General features: G+C 37.2%; 1 protein-coding gene across 1 annotated transcript in view; it reads right to left on the bottom strand.

The window, feature by feature from the left end:
- LOC131064277 (C2 domain-containing protein At1g53590) overlaps positions 1-27,464 on the bottom strand; it is a 126,487-nt gene that overhangs the window by 30,106 nt on the left and 68,917 nt on the right. Inside the window, exons 6-8 of the mRNA XM_057998373.2 lie at positions 17,148-17,300; positions 17,008-17,049; positions 16,732-16,807 (exon numbers count right to left, since the gene is read on the bottom strand). Coding sequence (XP_057854356.2) covers positions 16,732-16,807; positions 17,008-17,049; positions 17,148-17,300 — 271 coding nt within the window. The remainder of the gene's footprint in view (positions 1-16,731; positions 16,808-17,007; positions 17,050-17,147; positions 17,301-27,464) is intronic.

Genomic DNA, 27,464 nt, shown 5'->3' with positions numbered 1-27,464 from the left:
CATTCCAGATTACCTTTAGATTTCATCAGGAAGTGCAAAGTCTACAGAGTGGCCGATCAAGCTCAGGACAGTGGCAGACATCTCCAGTCAGCCTATGACAGAGAAGATAAAGCAGCGACGATAGATTAGAGCGAGCCTGAGATTTCGGACTTGAGAGCTTTGATGGCTCCAGTTTTGTCATGTACTCGCAGATGGGTAGATGTACAACATCAAAAATTAAGAGAACAGAACATATCGATGACTTTTACTTTGGAGGAAAGACCAGAAGAAGGAGGAGCAAGCGCAAGTGAAGGCAATTCTCATCCTAGAGGCGCGAAGAGGAAAGAAAGACCTGAGGAAAGGGAACCCTCCAAGAAGAAGCAAGAAGCCAATCGAGATCGCTCATCAGGTACATCATCCCAACATGAAAAAAGGACAAGTCAAGTTGAAGGACAAGAGAAGATGGTGCCTGAGGTTGATGAATCTATGGAGTCAATGGTACAGAATGATAAACCTGAAAAAGGGAAGGCACCTCAGCATTCGTCAAGTCGGTCTCCCCAAGTTGATGAGCTACATGAAGAAAAGAATGATGATGAAGTGACATCTCCTCTCCGAGAAGATGAACCATTGCTTAAGGAAATACAAGTTAGAGAGATGAGATCCGCCATTCCAGATTGGTTGAAGGAGAGACTGACGAGGGTGATTGTGATTGAAGATGAAGATGATGTAATTGACTTAGAGAGCCTTACAGGAAATTCTCAAAAAGTAATGGAGAAGAAGAAGGCCACCAAGATGTCCAAGATGATTAGAGATGAGGCAGGATCCAGGAAATTGCAGATAGCTACACCAATAGTGGACAAGTATGAAGGTGAAATTCTTGCAGAAGAGTATGATGTAGAAACATTTGAGCTTGGTCCACTCACTGCTGAACAGGCACTGGATGAGGCAACCAATTCATTTGAAGCACTTAAAGACAAACTTAAGGAAGAAATGGAAAAGAATAGAAAGCTTGAGAGGGAGGTCGGTGCTTGGAGAGGTTACTTTAGCCATCTCAATCAGCCCTTGGGACATCAGGATCTAGTAGTGTCTCCTGTGCAAGCACTTCCCCTTGAATTAGTTGGCAAGGCAGAGAGAGTCAAAAGCTTGGTTCAGCTTATGAGCTCTTGGATTGACAAATCCCACACAGTAGCCGTCGAATTTACAACAAGAATGATGCAGACAATCCATCGAGCTATCCAGGTCCTTGAGATTATCCACAACCTAATGATAACTGTAGCCGCTTTCGCTCACACTAGAGATGTTATCATTCCTGTTCTGCAAGTAATCAGGCAAACACCAAGGAAGATCCTAGCACAAGAAAAGATAATGGACGGAGGAGCTCATAATTTACTTCAGTGGTCAACTCTACTCCAGATGAAAGAGGTTCTTTTTGAGGACATTAGCACCAAATGCAATCAAGTCAAAGGCGTCATCCATCCAATTCAGGATAAAGTGTTTGAAGTGTTGTGTACCATTCTTGGCAGAAGGATCGAAGTTGAGACAGATGTGGACCTTCAAGAATTGGAAGATAGGGTCAAAGTCATCTTTTGCAAAGATGAGAATGTCATCACAGATTCGCAACGGGATCTAATATTCACTACTATGCTCCTGATTGAGAAGATCAAAGAACTCGAACCTGGATGGGAAACGGCTCTTCTCAAGGCCTTTGATCAGGTTATCCACTTGGAGGAGCGAATGAGGAATCTTCCCGAGATTCCTATTGCTGAGATTGAAGGAATTGTGTCCAGATTCGTTGCATATGCTAAGAAAGAACATTGGAAGGGGAATAAGGTTCTAGAAGAGAGGTTGTTATAAAATGATGTGGCATCTTAATTATCATTGGTCTATGTTTCCTCGATTTTTGTGCCAATTAAATATTTGGCTATGCATTTAATAATGTTCAACTAAAAAGGGAACTTTTTGTAATAAACCCTAATTAGGGTTTAGGTGTCAAAATCTCAGCCATTGATCTTCTTTTGATCTGGGCCGTTCATTGTAATTGAGGATGCTATATATACCCTCACTCATTTTCATTTTGATATAGTTAGAAATTAGAAGATTAGAGCTTTTGAAGAGAAGAAAGTTATTTTGTAGCAAGATTGAGTATTGAAGAAAGAATTTCAAACAATTGTTGTCTATTTTGGCTTTGAGATCAATAAAATATTGAAGTTATGGTGTTTTATTGCAACTCTTGTGGCTATCTTCATGGTTGTTTACTTTCTTGAATCATTCTTAGTCGAAGTAGTATTTAAGTTTGAAGGACTAAGTGTTGGGCTCGATCTTTGGTGAGATTCACGTTCCAAACCACTAGCTTCTTACTGATTGTAAGGACACCTTGTGTGGTCAACTGGAGATATTTAAATTGCTTGAACCTTCAATCATTATTGAGCTATTGATATGTATCTTTATGGTAGTATCTATAATTCTTGATGATTTGAAAATCATTGAACACCTTAGAAGATCGCATCAATTCCAGTAGAGTTGTAGTTATTTGGCAATACTGAAATTGGTAGAATCTGACCAAGTCTAGCCTACATTGAGTCATTCTTAGGATTAGATTAGAATTTATCTCTTGCAAACCCTATCTTTTGATTTTTATTTTTTTTTGAGAACTTGTTAGTTTTAGGAGAACCCTGTTCCTGAAATTCGAAAAACGTAAGGCCCCTTGAAGAAACAGCATTTACAATGACCACTGGTGCTTATCCACACGTAGAGATCCTACAACGAAGAACCTTGGAGTCATCCTGATTGATCCTTTTTCGCGATATCTTCAACAATCAGAGGCTTTACTCAAGAGAGGATAAGGTACCCTTGGTATTTTATTCTATGTTTGATAGTGTACAAAATACACGTCAACATTGTCATGCCCCATCATGCTATCCTTTGGTACCCGAAAAGCGCCCTCTTCCATAATTCCATGCACTCTTACAAGTGCAGTCCCAAAAGGTTGCATTGGGACCATAATTTCCTGAGAATGAAGAGGCATAATACTGTTGTCCTTGCCCAAAAAACTAGGACTGTTTATACCTTGTGTGTCATTGCCTTGGTAGACTTCAATGCTAGAGTCTACTTGCACAGTCTTAGCCTTGATAGCTGGTACATTTTCTATTCCTATCCAACTCTAAGAAGAAATATGCACAACAAACCAAACGTTATTAGTTTGTAAGATCTTCTCGTTAGACCATCTCTCAGCTGGTGGTTTCCCAAGAAGGTAGCCAGTCACATCATGGTGTGGAATAAGGTCAACCTCAAGTTGGAAATTACGTTCCAACTCATGTTTTGCATCAGCTATCGGATCCCTCACTATACTTTGTTCACCAAGTGTATTGCTAGAATCAAGTGATGTTCCACCTTCCAATTCATACGGTGGATTGTCATACGTCTCCTCAACTCCCATCTAAAACAACGGGCTATTGAAGGTTATCCAATTCTGATTTTGTGTAGAAAGTGAACTGCTGCTATGATCAAGATCTAAATCAAATTTATTATACCTATCATCATTGATCCCATAGCTGTCCCAACTTTCTTGTGCATCCTTCTCATCACTTTCAGCAGTGTACTATGGATCCAAAACATCAACATTGCTAACCTCATGCTCAAAGTCAGCTACAAACAAAGATAAATCAGATTTCCTCTCCAGAATAAAATCAACTCCACCAGTGCTAACCTGTATGCCTGTACCATGCTCAGACTGAATGATTGCCTTTTCATTTTCAGATTTAACCTCATGCTTGGATCTAATCATTGTCCCACAAAACGCCTTGATATCTGGGTCCCTCATAAGCTCAGTGAGTCCTATCAACTCAGTAATTATCTTACCGGAAGTATCCATCTATCAAATCACTGTCATAACCCCTACAGGATGGCAGGAAAACTAATCTCTGATACCACTATGATGTCCTACCCCAATCTGGACATACAATTTCTGTTTATTTGTTTTTTTCTTTCTGCCTTTCTGACTTTTGTTTGTTTTGATGTGTTTTTACTAATTTTATTTCTGAGTTTTGCAATTTCTGATGTTTTTGGTCTTTTGCTTGGGTTTTTGCAATAAAATGAATGACAATAAATAAAGAATGCTAGAAAAATAACAATTCAACCAATACATGCACAAAGGATGAATTTTGGTACTTTATTTGAGTCAAATTGAGCTGTTAAATACCATACAATCAGGTGCAGGTCTGATTTAATTTAATCACCAGCTGAACTTGACACTTTGGAGCTGATTCCCACTAATGGAGGGATTACTCAGGGCCTGATCTGTATTTTCAGACTGATAACAACTGTGATCTGCTCTTTTCCGACCTCCAAACCCTTACGTCCAAGCTGAGTGGGTTCCCCTTTGCTCCAAGAAGTATGGCTGGCTGGGAAGTGTGAAAGAATGCTGATGTATGGTGTCCAAACGGTCCAGATCTGCCCCTTCGCCTGAAAATAACAATTAAACCTTGCCAATACCTTATGTGGCAATCTGATTATGGAATCCTTATACTGATTTCTCTGAATAAAATAATAAATCAAACCCTTGGGAGATCTTTCACTCCTGTAGGCCCTCTAAATTGCAAGGGTTTTTGTCCTTACAATCTGCAACTTGCCTTGAATGTCATTGCTCTCCACTTCCCAATCTTCACCTATAAAAATGATGTCAAAAGCTGCCAAAAGGAAAGCCCAAATGACTTTTTGTTCCTCCTCAAACCCTAACGTGCTTTTTAGGGTTTTCATGAAAATAAATTAATTTTTATTCTCCTCCTAGGTTGGTGTAGCAATTCATGGGCCCTTTATTTAGTTTAATTTGACATGTTTTAGAAACAACCTTATGTCTACTAGGGGTGCATGCTCCATGGTGGCCCCATTTATCAGACACTTTATTAAAATATATAAAATTACTTTATATTAAAGTACTTTATCTTATTTAATTAAAACATTAAAGTTAGCACTTCAATATTTTAAGTTTCTTCTGAATCCATCCAACCTCTCCAACTGAAATTAATGCTGCACCTGGTCCTTTGGTAATGTCTAAAACTAGCAAGCCAAATCCCGATCACCTCCTAAGAAATAGGAAACTATTTCTGGACATCTATAATGGCTCATAAAACCCCCTGTAAGGCTCCACAAACTCCGAGTGGTCAACAGACAAACTGCCAATCTCCTAAAAAATAACCCCTCCTAAAAAGTAGGAGATTGGCTTTGAGCTCCTGAAATGCCATGCAAACCTCTCAAAAGGCCACAAAACCCCTGAATGGGCTCCCTATCCACAGTATTAGCCTACGGGAACCCTGTCAATAGGCTAATCCTGCTAAAAATACTGACCAAGTTAATGGGGTCATTACAAAGTGAAATATCACACCCAATCAAGGAAAACAAACTGACAACAAAAGAAACAAGCATCAGCCATTAAGGGATAACAATCACTATCAAAGGAGAGGAATTAATCACCATCAACAACAGATGACCAATCATGTCAATATGATGGAAAACATGCTGCAATTAGAGGGAAAATGGTCATTGTCAAACATAGAAAATAGTTGCCACTCAATAACCTATCCCTTTAACTTCCCCTTTGTTGTTTCATAATTCATTCTCTATTGCGACCACACTCACAAGGCACTCTTCTATCCTTTGTGTAATTTTGGACACTGCCGCATCTACTCAATTACATTTCCTAACCATTCGGCCACCTTGGCAAAATTATTGCAAGCAATGATAATGCTCCAAACTGCAACATAGCTACAAGTTTAGCTTGAAGCATTTTCACTCTCAATTTTGTTGCAGGTGATGTTAGCAGAATTTAGGAATGCTTGTGGCATTTGCTGATGGTGAAATTGCATCCCCATTAAGCATTTGCAATGCTACTGGCAGTGATTTGTAGCCTTACTGCAGGTGTTGCTTCAAAGGTTACCCAAATCATTACAAAAGAGATGAAGATGTAATGTCCCCTAGTAGGAACTGTCTGTTTAACATGCAACATTATACATTATTATGCACCATTATTCTTTATTTCAAATTTTTAAGCTAGAGATAAGCAATTGTTCATAATACAATCAATAATTATTATATTCAGACCTTATCCTTACTTCTTTCCTAACCTTAATGGAGGATGGGGGTTTAATGTCATAGGGTGCTTGGAAACCCTCTCCACAAATAGGCCCAAGGGTTTCATGAACACCGGTCAATACCACCACTTGGCTCAAGGGTTTCATGAACACCCGTCAATACCACCTCTTGGGGCTCACCTATTTTGGGATGGAATTACTCCGCCTCTCCCTACACAAACCAACCTATCCTTCCTAAAAGCATTAGCCAAATGTTAAGGCTAGGTCATTATAATAGCCTTCCATGTGTTATAAATGTATATGTTTTGATATGTATGTATGTATGTTCATGTCTAAATATATTTATATAAAATAACATATACCTATATTTATTATTACTCCATATAATGGGCAATTATATTTATTAATTTTTCTTCTTATTTAAATTATACTTATAAACCATAATGCATATCACAATTATGTTCAGAGATTCAAATAGACTGCTGTAAAGAATGTTAAATGCCAATATTAATGCAAATTTTCCTTAATGAACTGTTAGATCGTTCTGAAGTCTGCAGATTCATATTTTTGTATCCCCCCTTTTCTCTCCGTCCTCGGTTCCTTAATATAACTTCATATGAATGAGACATGTCTCTTCACCAATGAAGAGTCACACCCATTAATATACAATATCGCACTGTTTGCACTTTATAATCTTTTTATTTCTTCATCATTAATAGCACCCTTTGATCTTCATACTAATCGGTGTTATTGTCAATTGCTTCTTGCCTTCTTTAATTTGCTATGTAATGTATGATTGTAATTTCTAACACATCGCACCTTTTCTCATTGCTAACTATTTGTTAATTAACTATGAATCGTTGCTTTAGTGTTAGTTGCTGACTTTGCATTATCTTTAAAAGTAAATCGTATCTTTTGCAAATGGCTGCCTAAAAAACATTGGTTATCAGTCTCTTTAGTGGCTGTAAAGGCAGACAGATCTGACATCTGGTCTGCCACTGTATATTACTTTATAATTAATCTAATTTACCTCAGATTACAAAGCCTCATTTTGTTAAGTGGTTTTTTTCAATGAATGACAAATTGCTTGAAATTGGCTAAGGAGAATTGGTTATAACAGTGAGCTGAATTTATTCATTTTTTAATTGGGACGTGACAGAAGATGACTCGAAAGGTTACCCAAAGAAATCAGATAGAGAAGAGCTGGACGAAGTAAAGCTTGGTCCTAAGAACAAGGATAAATTTCAGCTTATTCATAATCCCTTGTTTGAAATTGAAGTGGGCCAAACCTATGACAACCCACCCTTTGAAGTAAATGAAGAGGCTATCTTGGGATCACACAAAGGTGAAGATGAAAACAAATTCTGGGATCTCGGTGCATCCTTAATCAAGGAAACATTGAGACCCGTTTGGAATAATATGACCAGCTCTAACATTATCATCACTAAACGCTCTCCATTCAATCTACAAAAGGATGGAGTTCAACAAGAGACTCTTTCTTTAGAGCAAAGATCAAATATGGAATGTTCAAATTTGGTTGAGGCAAATATAGAACTAACATTAGTCAATATCCAAATGGGTGTTGAACCTTTATCTTCAAGAAGGCTAATAATGAGAGATTCTTCAAGTATGATTACAAGGACTAGCAACCTCTACCAGTTTGCTAAGTCATTCATGACTACAATAAATTGTGATTATCCTCTTGAATTCTTGAGGAAAGGTGTTAAGAGTTTGGTTCTATGGTTGGGCAATGTTCTTTTATCATCAATGAAAATTGAGTCCATAAGTTTAGGCATTGAACACTTCCCAAGATTTCAAAAGAAGCATTTACAGCTTGGACATGGAAGTCAGATTGTTGAAATCAGAACAATGAAGCATCTACGTGATGGTACACAAATAAGGATGATTTGAAATTCAATTTTCTATTCGAGCTTTAATCCTTGGGATCCGAAAGTCTACATAATGGATGAATTGTATAAGGTGAAGCAATGGATATTTGTTGAATCATTCTACATATTTACATGGTATCCAGGAATCATTTTAAAAATATAAGAATGCTTGTGGGCAAGCATTTTCCAAGAGGGGGAGACTATAATGTCCCCATTCAAGACCTAAAGACAATAAGAGCCGATATACAATTGAATAAGTTTTAATTAAAGATTTGAACTTATCTACAGCTAGTCATACTCTTATATATAATAATCATACTGACAGCGATCAATACTTAAGTCTCACTCTATACAGATGATAATGAGAAGGCCACCTCAGCAAAGATACTCCACATGGAGGCTACATATTCCCAAATACAATGGAGGAAATGGAGCATCTTTATCATGAATAATGATACATATCCAAGCTATGGAAACGCCTTACAACCTCATGCTCATTCTTTGTTTTCGCCATGGTTGATAATAATAGGGGCAGTGCAAATTATCTATGCAGCTCTAACTTCTATGGGTCAACGCAATTTGAAAAGAAGGATAGCCTATTCATCAATATCTCAAATGGGTTTTGTAATTATAGGAACTGGTTCCATGACATATATAGGTCTCAATGGAGCCATTTTGCAAATGATTTCTCATGGATTAATTGGTGCTGCACTTTTTTTCTTGGTAGGAACAAGTTATGATAGGATACGTACTCTTTTCCTTGATGAAATGGGTGGAATCGCTAAACCAATTCCTAAAATCTTTACTATGTTCAGTAGCTTTATATAATCGAGTGTATCAAATCGTTAAATATGGAACGATAATGAACAAGAATGAATGATTCAATAGGGACCGTCATTAAGTCATTATCGATATATGAATCAATGATTGGCTCAAAGGAGTAGCGACTATATCAACAACGATGTACAAGAGCAATGATCGATTATGCCTTCATATGAACAGAACTTGAGTCAAATCAACTAAGTCATACATATTAAATAAGTCAAGTAGTCAATATTGAAACAAAGATAATTACTGCAGATCACAGCCCATATATCGTCGTGCCTACAAGAGCAAATTATTGTATCAAACCATAAAATGGTGCATTAACATCAAGCGACCCAAGGTCATCAACAATCTTCCATAGTCGCTAGTCATGAAGGATCGAATATTGCATAGTAGAAGCTTCCAAGATTATTGAAGTAGCAAGTAATTAATCAACATTAATCACCGCAAAAGAAGGATCCAATCACATTAACAATATTCTTTGCCACCGATTCTACTTAACAATACAATTGCATATGTTCGAAGGAGAATCAAGCCAATAACAAGGAGATCATCTTAACAATAACCAACGGTTACAGAAGAGATACGATTAAGGTGAACAAACAAAAATGTCCCAAGGTTCCAAGAGACACATCCCACCGATTGTACAAGTATATATTTGCAATCATTTCTTCCACAAAAGGCATCGATTGTGTTTATATCTTATTTATTATTCCAGTTTGGAAGAGCCCGTGTGAGCAAGGCCAAAGGCACAATATCGTGTGCACAACGCCAAGAATTATTCACATCAAACACAGCACTTTATACCTTGCATAATATCATTTCCAGATCTGAAACAGCAATAACCAATTGTGCATACTATATATTCCAAATCAGACACAGCCATTCATATTGCCATTGGCAATATCGACTTCTAATCCATTGCATATTTATATTGTCTTATTTGAAACAGCAAGTAGTTGTGCACTTGAAAATTGATATCAATTCACTCAAGCATAATCCTCATTTTATAAATCAGAGAGCCAGTGGCTTGATCATTAACATTTATTATATAATTGCATTCTTATTTCCAAATACATAAATTTATTGTAAGAATCAGACATTAACTGTCCCATAATTCATATTGTTCGTTAAGGGACATTACAAGTGGTATCAGAACATTACATTCCATGGTTATATTGCATTGTTCCTAAAACAGGACATTACAAACTCTCACATTTGTTACATTCAAGTCAAGTGTGCCCATGCTTATGCTTACAACCTTTCATCCTTTCTTCATCGGAAGCATCATCCCCCCTTGTATGTATCTTGGGCTCCCATCAAACTCCTGCTTGTAATGTTCTTTTACTTGAAATGCTTTCAAATTTAAATTTTCATTCTTATCAGCACTGAATTCCTCAATATTTGTTCAATTATTGCTCGATTAGATAACAACAATTAATCAAGACTTGGGTTGTACTCATTAAGATTTGAGCTGTGTCTATTTCTTAATTCTTTATTTTTCTTCATTTCTTGCATGGCATTTTTTGACTTCAAATCTTGCCTTGACCATTTGTTCCTCCTTTGTGAACATGCATTTTCATTGCTTGCAAATAAGTCATCAGCATCATACTTTCCATATTGCCCATGTTCACGTTTACCCCTTTTGGCTTTGGTCAATTCATGTCTTCGTGGTTTCATAGATCATACTATTTGCACTCTTTGCTTGAGTTGTTCCAATAGGTCTAGCAATTTTTCAAGAAATGAGCTAGCTTGTTACATTTTCAGCATTGAATTATGGGTTTTATTATTGAATCATATTGATTTCTTCTACCACCAGCATTGTTGTTTGGGTACTTGTTATGGTTGTTCTTTTAATCACCATCATTAGTGCCTACTAAGTTCGTATTGGAGGATTCTCCTTAGGTTAGAACTTCTGTTGTTACTTCTTTTGTTTTTTCCCTTGCCATGCTAGATGTCATGGAAGGTATTCTTTGGCAATTTGCTTTAATGTGACCTTGTGTCCAGCAATTGGTTGACAGTACTTGTTTTGCCTCTTTTTTGGTGTCTTCTTTAATTTCATCATTTGCATCATATCTTTCATCAATGCTTTAAAAAAATTCGGCTCGTAACTGTCTTCATCCTCTAAGTCATCACAGACCTTTGACTAGATTGATGTCTTCTCTTCACTTTCCAAGTTGATCAACTTTTCAAGGACTTCCAAATTGGTTGTCGCAAGCACTAATCTCAATTTTCTTTATTGCCTTGGAAGGAATCTTAAAAACCACTGCTTCTTGAGGACACTAATGTCTATGGTACCAATTTCCCCAACCTCGAGTCATTGATTATGCTGTATACATACATTTGGTCTTGATCTTCACCTATCACATTGTACAGAATTTTAAAATGATTTCATTGTCATTGCATAGCAACTTGAACTGATTCTTAAATCCTTCTCTATGTTTTTCTGATGTGGTAAAGTGAGTGATAGGTACAGATACTTTCATCTGAACCATAAACCATCTAGTGTCACTCCTCAAGGGGGTTGGGATCAGTGTTATCTGATAGCCTTCGTCATCTTGTCTATTGGTTTTCCAAATAACAATTCGAGTTTGACAATGTCAAACCTGATTCTCTTTTCACTTGCCATAGAACTTTGGCAACTTCTGCTACATTTGGTAATTCAAACTTGCCATCCTTGCCCTTCTCCAATCTAAGTCTTATGACCATTGTTGCAGGTCAAACAACACTCTATTCTGTGGTTATTTGAATAGTCTTTGTATCTTTGTGGTTCCCCAAATTAGTGATGAACAATGTCAAGGGAAATCCATCTACATACATTATTTTGTAATCATCTGCATTTGTCCTAGAGTTATTGGGTTTTGATTTATAACATTTTTTGGCTATATATGCACACTACATTAGCCAAGGTCATTGTCTTTTATCTTGTCATTGTATGCAAGTATGTTGATGCCATAGTTGGTAACAAATTATAAAATATTCATTATGCAAATAGAGATGGACGATAAAAAGAAAACTCATTCATACTAGTTGCATGAGTTACCACCTTTAGGCTCATTAATCCATGGTACCATTTGTATGAATAATAAAAGTCTACAACCATGGTTGTTAACAAGGAATGTTGCACAAAGTTATGAGATTACTGTTTGGGATTTATAAAACAATGTCAATGAATTATTAGATCAATGCATCCTAACTTCAGTAAATGTTGTATGGGGCATACCAAAATTCCAATTTGAAGTAAATAAGGACCGATAAAATGACACCAAAACCTATACCATTCTCACAATAAAATGAAGGATATGCCCTGGAAGATCCCTGATGGATCCCCTTGCTGATCTGCTGTAATTTTTAAAATAATAAACTATATTTTCCTGTGATTTTGCTGATGGTCTTACAGAATAGAGAGAAGTTGCAGAATGTTTGGTTTCTTTTCCTTTTCTTTGAATATATAAGCAAGTAATGAATAAAGAACAGCAAATAAGGAAGGAAATTGAAACAAGTAAGAACATTCAATTAAATCAGAATCGATACAAATCGTACCAAGCAGATTTTTGATTTATAATATCCAGATTATTCCCTACGCACTGGGGATGTGCTTACATCCAATAATGGCACCAACTGAAGAGTAGATGATGAACACAAACCAAGAACACCAGCTATGGCTGAATGAAAGTCTTCACCACTTCTAGCGTATAGTGTACCTGCTGTAATCGTGGCATCAAGCTGAAACAATCACACCCCAGCTGGGAAATTCAACCACCCTGCTGAAACCCTCACCAAGCAATCTGAATCTCCACAAGGAATAGCGCATACACTCTAACCAATAATGCCAATGCCAAAAGAATCCACTACCAATCAATAGCTGAGGGCTACGTCCCAGCCAGTACCAATCATGGGGTTTGCGTCCCAAATTGAAGAATTGCTCTACCGGAGCAAAATCGCACCAAACAAGTTTTCAATATGTAAAAGATAATGAAAAATTAGGTTTCCTTCTCCTTATATCTCTTTCCTTCCAAATTGAACCCTAAAGATATATGAAAAGTGCGCTTTAATATAAAGTCATATTTCCCAATATTGTGCCCCCAAGTATAGAGAAAACACCACTTTTTCAATATAAAATAACCCCGAGCACCAAAAGGACCCTGGCAAGTGAAAAACATTTAGAAAAGTTCAAGACCTTTCCAACGAGCTATAACACATGGGCATACGAATCCAGATGAAGCCAAAAAACCCTTATTACTCCGAAATGGCTAGACATAGCCTTATTTAAAATATTAAAACGCTAACTTAGGAAATATTTAAATATATTAAAAATATAACCCAAATAGCTACAGAAAGCTCGAAACACACCAAAAGCCTAAAACTGAACTTGTCACCTGTCTGTGACTGATGTCAGAAATCATGGATCAACTGGCAGTCCCTTCCCTAAAATCTAGGGATGCTCCTAGAAACTAGGGAACACACCCTGTCGTCCTGAAACTGAAACCATCTGAAAGGTCATAAATAACCTCACGACTGGCAACTGTCACGACATCCTAAAATTTAGGGATATCCCCTAAAATCTAGGAACTGCTCCAAACTGGCTCCAAACTACCTGTAAAGCCAAAATCCAGTCACTATATGCACTGAATGAGTCCCAATCAACATCTGCTAGCCTACGAGACTCCAATGATAGGCCAACTCCTCCGTCTCTGATGTCCACTCTAGAAAGGGAACATGACATGCCCAATCACCAATACAACAATTTGAATGTTTTTTGGGAGATAACGATTACCTAGTAAATTCGATTACATTAATGAAAAACATCATATCTCTTAGTACAACTAATTAACATGCACCATGCTTTTCCACTCACACAATTTTAACAAGTGCCCTTAGCTATTGCCATTTGACCTTAATCTTATCTAATATTTCCGGTTTAAAATTATTTTTTTAGCCTCGCTACACATTGTTAATTTAACAAACCTCAAAGAACTAGCATATGAAAGTCCCCGAAGTATTTCTTATTGGTAATTGGATTCAAAATGGCATTCCAATTTTTATAGTATGAGCCCTTAAGGTTGCTACTTCTTACATGATTGTCAAATTTCTATGCCATGTAGGTGCTAAATTATACTACAAATTTGGAGGAGGCATTTGCAAGGTTCGTCAGGTTCAGGGCCTAGTACTAGTCCGGTCTGCCTTTGGGTCCGGCCAGGGTTTACCACTACGTGAGCCGGTTTGTCTGGGGAGAACCTGGATGCCTGGGCACCCAAATTTATTTAGTTTTTTGCAAAATTTAATAAAATTTATAGCAAAAAGGGTTTTGTAGAGATATGTGTTTCAGACTTGCATATTTGTGTGATTGTTTTGCAAGTTATCATGTAGGTTTAAGACTTAAAATTATCAAGAACAGCAACAACACACAATTGATAGGTTTATTCAAATTTTGTTTATGTCTGAAGCAAGATAAAATAGAGAAGCAAACAATTGAGTTCTGACCTTTTACTTATTAACTACGTTACCCCAAGTTTTTGGGACGAGGGGACGGGGGGAGGAGTTTCCGGGACGACAATTTTTTTTGCCAAATTTGGGGACGAGGGGGGGGGACAGCAAAGGGGACGGCTATATAAAATATAGGGAAAATTTAAAATATATAGGAAAATTCTAAATGTTCATATGAAAACATGGATAAAGCATGCATCTATACATTATATTCATATGAAAACATGGATATAGCATGTGTATGATACTATGAAAACATTTTAGAATGCAAACATCGAACATACAACATTATCAATAGACTCAATACTCAATATGCACTCATAATTCAGAATTTCAATTCATTCACATTGTCAATATGCATATCATAATATATATTAAAGAAATAACATACAAAATGCCCAAAGGCCACACTGCTGCCATATTGTTTCATTGTCAATTGCGATATGGAAATCAAAATAGTACTAAGTAAATACTAAAAAGCAAAGTATAATATTTATTATTTAATATTTTATTATTTAGTTTATTTTCTATTTATAAATTTTAAAATTTATAATATGAATTAATTTAAAATTATAAATATTTGATATGAATTAATAAATTTAATGTTGCCTTTTACTTTTTGATAGAGGGCCCATGTTAGAAAAATAATAAAATATAGATAGTCGTATTTTGATTTCATAACTATTCAAATTCAATAATAAAAAAATTGATATTCGTTTTTTAAATTTTTTCAATATAGAGGGCCCATGTTAGAAAAATTACAAAAGAATTGAAAATACGACTTTTTTTAAAAATATTTTTCCCAAGCTCTAGATGTGGGGGACGTCTAGCCATCCCCAATCCGTCCCCAGCCGTCCCCCCATCCCGGGGACGTCCCCTCAAAATTCTGACAATTTGGGGATTGGGGGGGGACGTCCCCTGGCCGTCCCCAAGTCCCCGAAACGTCCCCGGGACTGGGACGGGGGTTTTCAGGTAGGGGACGCGTCCCCGGGTTTCGTAGATTATTAACCTTATACAATGTACTAGAGCAGTGCTCAATCACAACAGCAGGAAAACCCATGCATTAGCTCATTCTGATTTACATTCCTTGGCTCATGAACAGCAACAGAAATATTCAATTTCTTGAGCTCATTTATGATTTCCACACTTAAGTAGTTGGACTCACTGAATATAGAAATCCTTGAACTTGTATCAGACCTTACAATCTGAGATATACACAATACTTTTAATAGAACAGCTGATCTCCACACAGATTTAGAGTCCCAATCTTCTCCTAAAATAAACATAAGGTAAATTGCAATTAGCTTCTTATTCCCACACCACTTTCATGATCATCAGTAGCCTAATATGATTTGCATACATTCAACACTTCTTCGGTTGTAAGTCACATAACAAGTTTATGGTGGTTTTGTGTGTGTATATATAGTTTTTGTACTAACGAACCCAAAACAAACCCATTTTCAAAATTTTGCCGAACCGGTGAACCCGGTTCTCGAGCCCGAGTCAGCAACTTAGATTATTGCAGTTATTGTTACTAAATCAAACTGAAATATTTACATTCAATATGTCCACCTCTTGTTCATTAATGCTCTGAAGAAATCAATTTTGCTTCTTTCATTACAGTTTAAGGCTTTAGTCTCTTAAATATATTGGACACAATCCGCACAAGATGCATTTGGAAATTTAAACAATATATAGAATGTTTTATTTTTCTTTCTTTCATTTTAGGTTTTGGGCAACATGTAATATTCCACCTTCTCTAAGTGAGGTGTCCCCTAAAATTTCCATTGTCCTATGGGCAGCAGGGGACATCCTTAAGCACTAGAAATGTAAACAGCAATGCATCTACCGTCCCTAACACCAATAGGAAACTGACCCCCACTCTAGGGTAGACATTATCAAGTAGCAATGCTGGTACATCAGATCCAACCAATTCAGCAAAATATGGATATGCAATTATAACATGCATGTCTTGATGCATATAAAAGTTCCTAAAAAAGGTACACATTATACCTATTGTTATCAACCACTCTAGTGTATATTAATATATGCTCTTAGCCTCTACCTATCAGGAGTGAGGAGGTGTAAGCACAGCCACTTCCTTAGTCAATAGGGAGAGGTCTAAATTATAATTTGCAGTTGTGTCCAGCAGAGACCTCACAATAAAGAGAAAAATAAAAAATAAAAAATAGCAACATTGTTATTTGTATGTGTAAATAGGAGCATTAACAGTAGTGAAAGAAGAAAAAAAATTTGGAAGCATTTGTGGTGCAGGGTTTGTGTAATTAGTAACATGAATGCAGAAGCAGAAAGAAAATGAGATGTAACACATTCTCTCAAGAAAACTGGAAAAACTGATCGCTCTGAACCTGAAAAACAACTCCTTACTAGACTCTCCTCCAAAGCAAATTTAAAATCAGATACAGATGTAGTTAAGCATGCACAACAAAGCATTAAGAATTTACCAGGTGATTTTGAATCTAGTTGAGATGAGGCAGGGGAACCCAGAAGTCGTTCCACATCAACCACAAGCATGTTTGGCTATATTCCAAAGCATGATCAAATAATTCCATATCAATTTTGGTAACTCAGTCTACAAAATTGAAAGATTTTGCTAATTACTGCATCTTCTCAATGTTAGGCCTAATTACTACAATTCCAGGCCTAGCTCTTGCACTTTTGAGCATCACTATGAATAATGGGAAATGTTTAGACAAGCACGTTACCAGTTCAATACTAACCTCAACTAATGATTCTTCAAATGCAGCTGCCAAAAGTTTATCCTGCCAGAATACCCCAAATAAATGAATATGTGACAGGTAGCGCCCCAAAAATTACAAAAAATTTCTGGCATCACTGAGTTAGAAGGCCACAATTTTACCAGCCAACCAGCTATCCCTGGTAGTTCAGTGACATCTAAACCATGGCTAAAAATAGGCTTCACTGTCATTTGGAAATATGGAACTTCTTCAAAGGAAATCCGCAAGCGCTTCAAGAATGGCCATTCCCCAAGAACTTTCATGCCTACACGAACCTGTATACCATTTCAAATATTTCAGACACTGGGGACAAAGAATGTTCTCATAATGGAATATATGGAAAACTCTCTTCTTTAAACAATAGTCATTTGAATGTGCTAGGGCTTGAAAAATGAAATTTGAGTGAAGAATATGGGTTTGTCTTTGGAATATAGAGAAGCTTATCCACATTATAAACAAAATTGCCACAATCTACAAGAGATGGAAAGATGGCAAAAACCAATTATAGGTGGTGACAAGAAAGCTAGCTATAAAGCAATCAAAACATATTTAAGGATATGTTAAGGAGTTTCTTATAGAAAATGGCTAGAAAGGATGAAAGAAAGATATTAGATTAATGTCTTAAGGATGACTGAAGTAGGTCAAGGTGACAAAAATAAACCCAGTAGAAATAGCATGAGAGGGGGGAAAAGCTCTAGAATGAGGCTATATGCTGAAACTTAACTAAAAGAAAATCATTAAGGATGCCATGGTGTTATGCCAACAATCTGCAAAATAACTAATAAGCAAACAACCAAGGGAAGATATATTGAAATTATCCTAGTGTGGTATAGGAGAAAGAGCTGTTGTATGTTATACATCTAGGCAAATAATCTTCATAAAAACATGTATATTTTTTAAAACAGCCATAATACAGCACACAATATAACAGTGACTAACTATAGATTTTATTTTGTGTCGTTATCTCACTGTTGAACCAAAGTTAAATTAATTGAAACTGCGGGACTTAAAAGGCTCATTAGTCCTCCATGAGGGTTATTTTATCATAACTGAAAAGGTAATTGATCTCTAACATTTTGCTAATACAGGCGACAATTTGGACATTATTATCTTAATTGTCTAAAGGAACAAATGCTTAAGGGTATCAGTAATAATTCATGATTTTCCTATGATCCAGGAGGAGAGGATTCCCTCAAAATTGATTTCCAAAATATATTTTACACTGTACTTGAATTGAAAAGAAAATTTGGGATGAAAATCAATCGTGCTTCTTTCATTACAGTTTAAGGCTTTAGTACTTGAATTGAAGATGTTCTAGGAAGGTTTATTATGCAGTTTCAATCGTGCTTCTTTCATTACAGTTTAAGGCTTTAGTACTTGAATTCAAGATATTCTAGGAAGGTTTTTTATGCAGTTTGGGATGAAAATCAATCATGCTTCTTTCATTACAGTTTAAGGCTTTGGTACTTTAATTAAAGATATTCTAAGGGGAAGGTTTTTGATGCAATTTGGGATGAAAATTCAAACAGTGGCTCTCAGTCTAGAACTAAAACCTAATGCAGAAATGGAAGTGCATGTTTGCTCCCAGATTAGAATAAATTAAACCCTACATCAATTAAGAAAATAAAATTGTGAATCTTACTCTCAGTTTTGATGTAGCATATAGCTGAAAATAAAAATCTTTGACTTTGACATCTAGAAACTATAAATACTTTCCAGACGCACGTTGATTGATAGGAAGAAGCCACACTTGAGACATTTATATGGGCAAAGATTTTATATTTATATACAGAACTGGATTACAAAAGACCCAATATTATTCCTCTTATGTCAGACTCACTGTTCTGATCTGCCACAAGAGCTCTTAATAAAACCCCAAATTTTACAGTTTTTTCCCATTAGTCTATCAAGCAAAAAATCATATTCTATTCTAAATTATCACATATATAGCTTTTGATAGAAACGGTTATTCAACAGTTAACTACCCATACAACCAACTTGTAGAGGGAAGAACTGCCTATTTCCTCCTTCCTTCACTCTCTGTGAGTAGTCCCAATCAATATTGCATCTTCTGCTCAGGCCTATATGTTTTTTTCAGAGCCTTCAGCTTCAGTTCATAATTCTGCCAGTGATCAACAGACTCCATCTAAGGACTTGATGTTGTTAACTTCTTAACCATCTGCTCATGAAGTTTTGTCCAATTCTTACAACTGACCATCCCAAGTGTTGCAATCAATTACTATGGCTACTACTTCATGGACTATGGCCACGATGACAATTTCATCTCCCATTGGGTAATTAAGGTTTGATGAATATGTTCTTTTCAGCTGGCATCTCTCCCTTCCATCACATCTTTCTTGCCTCAGTTTTAACAAATTTGACCTCCTAATTCTGCCTGATGCTTCAGATGGTTCACCTGTTTGACAGTTTATCCAATTTATTAGAGAAAATGATGGGATCCATTTTCAAATGTGCATTGAAATAACATCATTCAAGTTACCTCAAGATTGATATTGATTTGGACTTCTAATAATTATGTTATTTATCTTCACAAGCATTCAAGATCCTCCGACCTAGGGCTGAGTTCCACAAGGAGGCCATTGTGATTGATTTGAGTGCATAGTGGTCTTTCTTGCCACCAGTTATATCATTGAGGAAAGGCACTATTTCCTATAAAAAAATCTTTGCATGGGGTCCTTAATCTCTTTAATATAATCCTTTAAAGCCTGACCATGATCTGCCTTACTGCTAGATTACGTGTTGATGTCATATGCTTCAGATATGAATTGCAATTATTTGAGCACTCGCATTTGGGAGAAATCCCAAATGTACCAATGAAAAAAATCGTTCTTCAGCTTGTCATGTGTCTTTGAGGTCCTCATTTTGGCCTATTTATTTTTATTTGAGAGGGGAGCCTAGTCCGTTATAGATATTTACAACAAAAATCAAACATGGCCTAGTTGTTCAGGAAGAAGTCCTCAGTCTAAAATTCTGAATAATTGTTGTTCCCTTCACTCAAATCATGTAGGACCATTTGATTGAACAATGCATCAAAACTCACAGTTTCCATAAGCTTCACTCCATTAGGAATCACATATTGGAACTTATGTTTCACTTCATTAGGAATCATTAAAATTTGAAACTATGCTTCACTCCAGTAGGAATCAAATAGATTGGAACCTATGCTTCATTTGGATAGCATTCTTTACAAATTCAAAATTTATGTCCGTTCAAAGGAACATTTGCTTCTCTTCATTATTTATCTCCTGATCTAGGTTTCCAAAAAGGTAACCTGACCACATTTTGACTCTTTTGACATTTGATTGGCTCTTGATCTTCACCTAATTCCAATCTATTAAATGGCTTCTATGGATCATTCAAATCAAAAAAAAATTGCAGATCCACAAAAGATCCTTTTTCTGCATAATTACCTAAAGGGGTGTCCTCTGTCTTCTCCTTTTCTTTTCCTTCCCTTTTATCATCTTATCAAGGCATCAAGTAATTGATTCACAACCTTGTAAGCCTTTGTGGCAAGTCGAGGAGGCTGATTTTTCTCTCTTTCAAGATTCATTACCTTTGTAACCAGATCCATCTTTGCAGCCATTATTTCCACCAACTACCAAGTTGGCTTTTCCTAATCTAGACTCCAAACTTCTAGGACTGACTTATTTCTTTAACATGGTCCTATTGTGACCTTTTCACACATCACCCCATTGCAAACCGGGACCCCCCTTTTCTTACTTTCCATGCTTTGTTAGTTTAAGGTTTTTGGCATTCAGGTGGCAATTTTGAGCTTTTATGCCGGAGTCTCATTTTTTTCTATATGACCATACCCAGAGGTCTTCAAGGTGCTAGTAATGTCTAAGTTTTAAGTCTTTAAGTCAATAGAATCAAGTGTTAGAAAATCTCAAAATGTTAGTATGATCGTAAATTTTGTCTACATGCTGAGGTTGCAACAAATTTTAAATTTGAAAGCAAATGTGTTTAAGTATTGCAAATTGGTGTGAATTTTGTGCTAGAGCGTCAAATGTCCCTATAGGAGTCATTTTTTTCCCACTCCTATGAGGTGAAATTAGGTCAATGTGCACAAAGTTCCGATGGACTCCTATTTTCCACCCGTCAAATCCAGTCAAAATGTTAAAAGTCCTGATGGAAATAGAATTCCCACTAAGCTAAATGCAAAATTCAATAAAATTTGACAAGGTTTTGCTTTTACAAGGTGAAAATCATCATAGTCCTAACATAAACATTTGTCCCCCATGAAATTAAGGCATAAAAGTAATCTGTCCCGATGGGAGGCGTTTTTCCACAGAGTTTCAAGTATTTTTGGGGAAAATCCCAATGCATCTGGATTCTCCATTGTCTTTGTCCCGATGGAAGTCATTTTTCCACCAGGAGATAAATAACCAAGTTAAGTGCAATGATGTGTGCAGATGAGGTTCGAATCTGCACCAGACTGGAAAATGAGTGTGACGAAGTGAAGTGTGGACAAATTTACATTGTCCCGATGAGGTGCGTTTTTCCACTAGAGGTAAATGATGATAAAGTGACAAATTTATTTGTCCAAATGGAGTTCGAATTTCCCCTAGAGACTATGTTGATGAAGTTGACACGTTTTAATGAGATTTTTGGTGTCCAAGTGTGAGACATTTTTCCACTGAAGGTAGTTTTACATGAAATGATGAATTTTGAGTGTCCAGATGGCCATCGATTTTCCCCTGGAGTCAATTTGGGGATGCAAAGTGAGCGAAATGATGAGAATTGTTTGTCTAGATGAGGGTAGATTTTCCCTCAAGGCTTTATATGGCGAATAAAGATGAATTTAAATGAAGTTATTTGTCCAAAAGAGGTTCCATTTTCCCCCAGGTGGCTGGAATTGAATTCAAATGCAATGTTAAATGACAAGTGTGCTCGAATGATATTAATTTTGCCTTGCCATGAACATTTAATGATCAAGTGAAATACATTTACTGCTAAGGTAGAATCCCTATGCAAGTCAATTTCCCACTTGGCAGATTGAAGAGATGTTTTTATCCCACATTGCTTGTGTGGTGATCTTGCAAGGTAAAAACAAGAATAAAAGGACCCAGCCAGCACTTAAATATTATTATAATGCCATTGATGTGAAAGTTTTAAGGCTGATCGGAGGCGTGCCATTGCTGGTTGAAGGTTTGAATTTGCCCATGTGGAATTGCACCATTGTTGGAGAAGATTTACAAGCCTTTTGTGAGGCGCCATTGCAGATTGGGAAGCGATTTTTGTTCAAGTTCATGTGGCGCCATTAGTGTGGGGGCTGCGACTTTGATATGTGGCTAATCGCGCCACCTTTTGGGGCAGATTTGTGATATTTGCTTGTGAAGCCATTGCTAGTGAAGGAGCGATTTTGTTTACATTGGTGTTTGGCGCCATTGCTGGGTGTATTTGTGACATCAGTGGGGGGCGATATTGCTGGGCCAAGTCTGAGACATCATTCCCAGCACCATTGATGCAGTGTTGATTCGTTCTCAGTCATATTTGATTGATCCAAACTTCATTCCCAGCCATCATAGTGCAAGGCGATTTTATGTCAGAGAGCTATACCATGTTTTGAATGATCACAGCCATTGCGGTGGTGTTTCCAGAGGCATTTTCAGACCTAAAGAGGGTGTATTCAGACTTTAATTTCAGAAAATCAGACCTAATTCATCATTTTCTGAGCATAAACAAGTGTGTTCAGACCTAGACAATACATTTTGGGCTTCAAATACTTCATTTTCTGAGTGTTGGCAAGGTTTTCTCAAACTAATTTATTGTGACCAGATTTGAATTAAGTCTGAAGATCAGGTTTACAAGGAGGCCATATGCCTCATTTCAATCAAAATGCATTTCATTTTCAGAATTCATATTCCTTATCATTGAAAATGCTGATTTTGGGCCTATAAATGTGACAAAATCATTAAAATCAAAACTTAGGAGATTCTGAAAATAAATTATTAGAGATATTTTCTACCATTATATTAACTTCCGACTTCATACAAGTGCCATGTCTAAGGCAGGATATTGGCAAGGAAGAACCAATTGAAGATTGTACAAGAGGGCTACTATTTGGAGTCGCAAATATCATCCCGATGGAAGAAGGTCGCTGATACGAACATGGAGTACCTAGACATGAAGCAGATGAGACGAAGAATGTTTGGAACAAAGAATCATCTCCTTCCACCTTGTCAACTAATATCAAGAAGAGTGGAATTTACCACGCAGTTGGCTTTCCACCATCCATTCAGTGCAGTGAGCTTGTAATTGAGTGCGCAAAGCCTTATGATCCATTAACCAGAATGATCAAATCACCTAAGGGGACACTGCTTGCATACCTAGTTGAGGAATCCATTGGGTAAGTGTTTGCAATCCCTAGATGTACAAATATGCTAGAGGTAACCAAAGAAGAGTCCCAAGCAAAATTTCACAAAAGAGTAGAATCATGTATGACAGTTATTAACAATGAGTGGGTCCTTGAGACAAGGCGTCACCAGTCCAGGTTACCCGAGAGGCTCCTAAGTTCGGACTTCAAAGAGGAGTACAGTGACTTAGTATTTTTGCTCAACCAAGTCAGGGGAGCACCTCAAGGGGTGCTATTTGAGAACTGGGTGTACTATTTAATTGAAGAGATATAAAAAGGAACAGTAATCAATTGGGCTAAAATTATAAGTGATAACCTTGACATCCAGTTGATATTAGAATAATATTATTTATTATTAATTAATGGTCAATTATGTAATATTTTGTAAATAATTAGTTTGATTTAGTTTGTTTCTATTTACAACTGTTTCTATTTAGAAACATCGTTGTTGTAATTCTTTATAATGATCTATTGATCATTCTATAAATAACAATTCATATTTTTACCCAGTGATCAGCCTTGGGGGCTGTCATGAAGCGTGAAATGTAGCTCACTGCAAAACTGAGATCAAGTCTAGTGGTAGTGAGATAGATGAGACTACACACTAGTTGCTTGAATGTTGTTTCATCTACAGGAGGAGAATCAGACTTGGCTGACAACTCCAATCCTATCTCCATAGGCGTGGAAGCAAGTTTACAATCTTGCATTCAAAACCTATCAAGCAAGTTCCCGGCATACCTAGACTAAGAAATAAAAATGCTACCATCAATCTGCCAAACCTCAACACCTAAACAATAATGGAAAAGCCCCAAATCTGTCATGTCAAAAGCCTTGCACAGTTCCTGTTTGATTTTTGCAATCAAATGTGCTGAATTGCGAGTAATGATCAAGTCATCCACATAGACAACAAGAAAGAGAACATCATCACCAATGTGTTTGATATACAGATTAGGGTCAGAAGGACTACATTGAAAACCATGAGCAACCAAGTAGCGATCAATCTTGATGTACCATGCTCGAGGAACCTGTTTGAGTCCATAGAGTGCTTTCATGAGTCTACATACTTGATGTTCTTTGCTGGCAACCTTGAAACCAGGAGGCTGCGTTATGTAGACTTCTTCCTACAACTCACCATTGAGGAAGGCACTCTTAATATCCATCTGATGGACTTTCCATCCAAACTGAGCTGCAATAGCGAGACGAAGACGAATTGTACTCATCTTGGCAGTAGGAGAAAAATTCTCCTCATAATCGATGCCCTCCCGTTGTGTGAATCCTCGAGCAACCAATCTGGCCTTGTATTTATCCAAGGTACCATTTGCATGAAACTTGACCTTATACACCCATTTGCGGCTAATGGGCTTATTCTCTGGAGGAAGATCGGAGAGAACCCACATGTTATTCTTCAGAAGGCTCTGGTATTCTTCATCCATTGCCTATTCCCATTTTGGAATCCCTTTTGCCTCTACATATGTCTGAGGCTCATAAATACTATGAATGTTGGCCATGAGAGCAAAATTGACTGTATTTTGGTACTTGCTCTTGTTTATGGAAGATCTACCCTCAATGAGCTCATCAAGACAAAGATCGTTGATGGTCTTAGCCCACCATTTAGGCCGGAGAGTAGAAGTGTCAACATCAAATGTCAAAGGAATAACTAAAACTGGATCTAGAATAGGTGGAAGATTAGCATCATCTTGAGGAAATTCAAGTAGTGCATCATCAAATTCAAAATCTGCATCATCCCTCCCATCAGGTGAAGCAAATGGAAGACAAGCACCTAAATCAGAAGCCTTCAAAGGCTGATCCTCAGAATTATACTCAAACAAGGAAAGCTGAAAAGGTCCTCGTTCTTCATCAAAGACAACATCACGATTGAAGATAAGACGATCAGTGTCTACATCAATCAATCGGTAAGCCTTGTGGTTGTCACTGTATCCTGTAAACATAAGCTTCTGACTCTTGGAATCCAACTTGGAGCGCTTGGTATCTGGAATCCATACATATGCTAAAGAGCCAAAAACTTTCAGATGACTGATCCTGGGTTTGCAACCAATCCAGGCTTCCTCAGGAGTCTTCCCCTTAACAGCATGAGTGGGAGACCTATTAAGGAGATAGACTGCAATGTATACTGCTTCTGCCCAAAACTTCTTAGGAACATTTCTGTGTTCCAACATAGACCTAGCCATTTCTGTAATGGTGCGGTTGCAACGTTCTACAACGTCGTTTTGTTGAGGGGTGTATGATGTGATTAACTAACGTTTTATACCATGTGTATCACAGAAAGTGGAGGAAGCAGTAGAACAAAACTTCCCCCCCCCCATTATCAGACCTAAGAGTAATAATAAAACAACTAGACTCTTTCTACTAAGGCCTTAAATTTATGAAATACAGGGAACACATCTGATTTTTGTCTAAGAAAGTACACCCACATTTTACGACTGAAATCATCAACAAAAAGCAAGAAGTACCTGCACCCAGTAACAAAAGGTGTATGCATTGCACCACATACGTCAGCGTGGACCAACTGTAGTACCTAGATGCTCGCCATGAGTCACCATCTTTGAACGGTGTTCTGTGCTACTTCCCAACCTGACAAGCTTTACAAACTCGTTGACTTTGAGTTTGAATTTCAGGTAGGCCATGTACTAAATCTTCCCGAACAAGCTGAGCAAGATAGTGATTATTCACGTGACCATATCGCTAGTGCCATAGACTAGTGATAGACGAGGATTTAGTTGCAAAAGCATGCTCAAGAGAATCACCTCTATCCACAAGTTTATAAAGACCATGATCCTCGATCCAACAGCTACGGTAGTGCATGTCGCACGATCAACAATCAAACACTTGTGTGAATTGAAGATCACATCAAGCTGAGAAGAATGCCACGTGATCTGACTCACCGAGAGTAGGTTTAGTTCCATGCCAGGAACATAGTATACATTGTGGAAAATGAGATTCCTCCCACCACACTATATTTGAATGTTGCCCTTGCCGACAACGATATACTCTTCACCTCCTCCAAATATAACTCAATCAGTATAGGGAGAATTCTATAAACCAATCATGCCTATGAGTGAAATGTCGTGAACCACCAGAATCTATATACCAAGCAAAAGATTTCACATGGTCTGGAGGTCTTTTAGCCATAAAGGCATAAAAGGCGAACTCTTTATTCTCTGTGTGCTCAGCGACATTGGCTTTAGGCTAAGACCCTCCCAACTTCCACTATTCAGAAGTTATCCGATTGCGACAATCCTTGATCATATGGCCATATTTATGAGAGTAGTTGCATTGAACCTCCTTCTTCGAACCATCCTAAGACTGATTGGAGCCCTTCTGTTGAGATGACTGAGAGGACTAAGATTTGCCTTTATCCTTGTGAAAGGATTTGGCTGCAAAGGCTTGCTATGAGGAGGATGAAGTGGCAATGCTACCAGACTGTTGTTTCCAATGATCCTACTGCAGAAGTTTGGTGCACAACTCTGAAAGTTTCAGATCAACATTCGTTGAAGTAATGTTGAGAGTTTCTATAAGGTGCTCATAGGATTTAGGTAGACTTTTTAGGGTTATTACTACCATATCCTCTTCCTCCATTTTCCGACCAATAGCTTCGAGCTGATCTCGAATGTCCTCAATCTTCGTGAGATGCTCCTGTAAGGACATACGTTAATTGATCATGATGGAGAACAACTGGTTCTTCAGAAAGAACGCTTGGCTTTTGTCAAATGTCTCATACAATTCCTTCGAATGCTTCCAAATTTCTAATGCTGACTTGCAAGAAGGAATCTGAGGTAATTGGTCATCTGTGACAGAGACCTTGAGAAGCATGACAGCTTCTCGATTTCGATCATCAAACTTGTCTTGATCTACTCCGGCTACGCCGGCTACGGTAGGACGAGACTCTTTTTCCAAAACAAGATAATCAAGTTGGTAATATTCGAAGATTGTCAACATGCGCTGCTTCTGGGTGTTATAATTCTTGTCGTTAAATCTCTAATTGCCTTCCAAAATTAAGTTGGTTAATGACGACATCTTTCACGCTTCCCAATGCATGGAAAAC

The sequence above is a fragment of the Cryptomeria japonica genome, chromosome 1 (genome assembly GCF_030272615.1).
Source record: "Cryptomeria japonica chromosome 1, Sugi_1.0, whole genome shotgun sequence".
NCBI lineage: Eukaryota > Viridiplantae > Streptophyta > Pinopsida > Cupressales > Cupressaceae > Cryptomeria > Cryptomeria japonica.
Note: the sequence above shows the minus strand (reverse complement) of the source record. Positions and strands in the feature narration are given on the sequence as shown.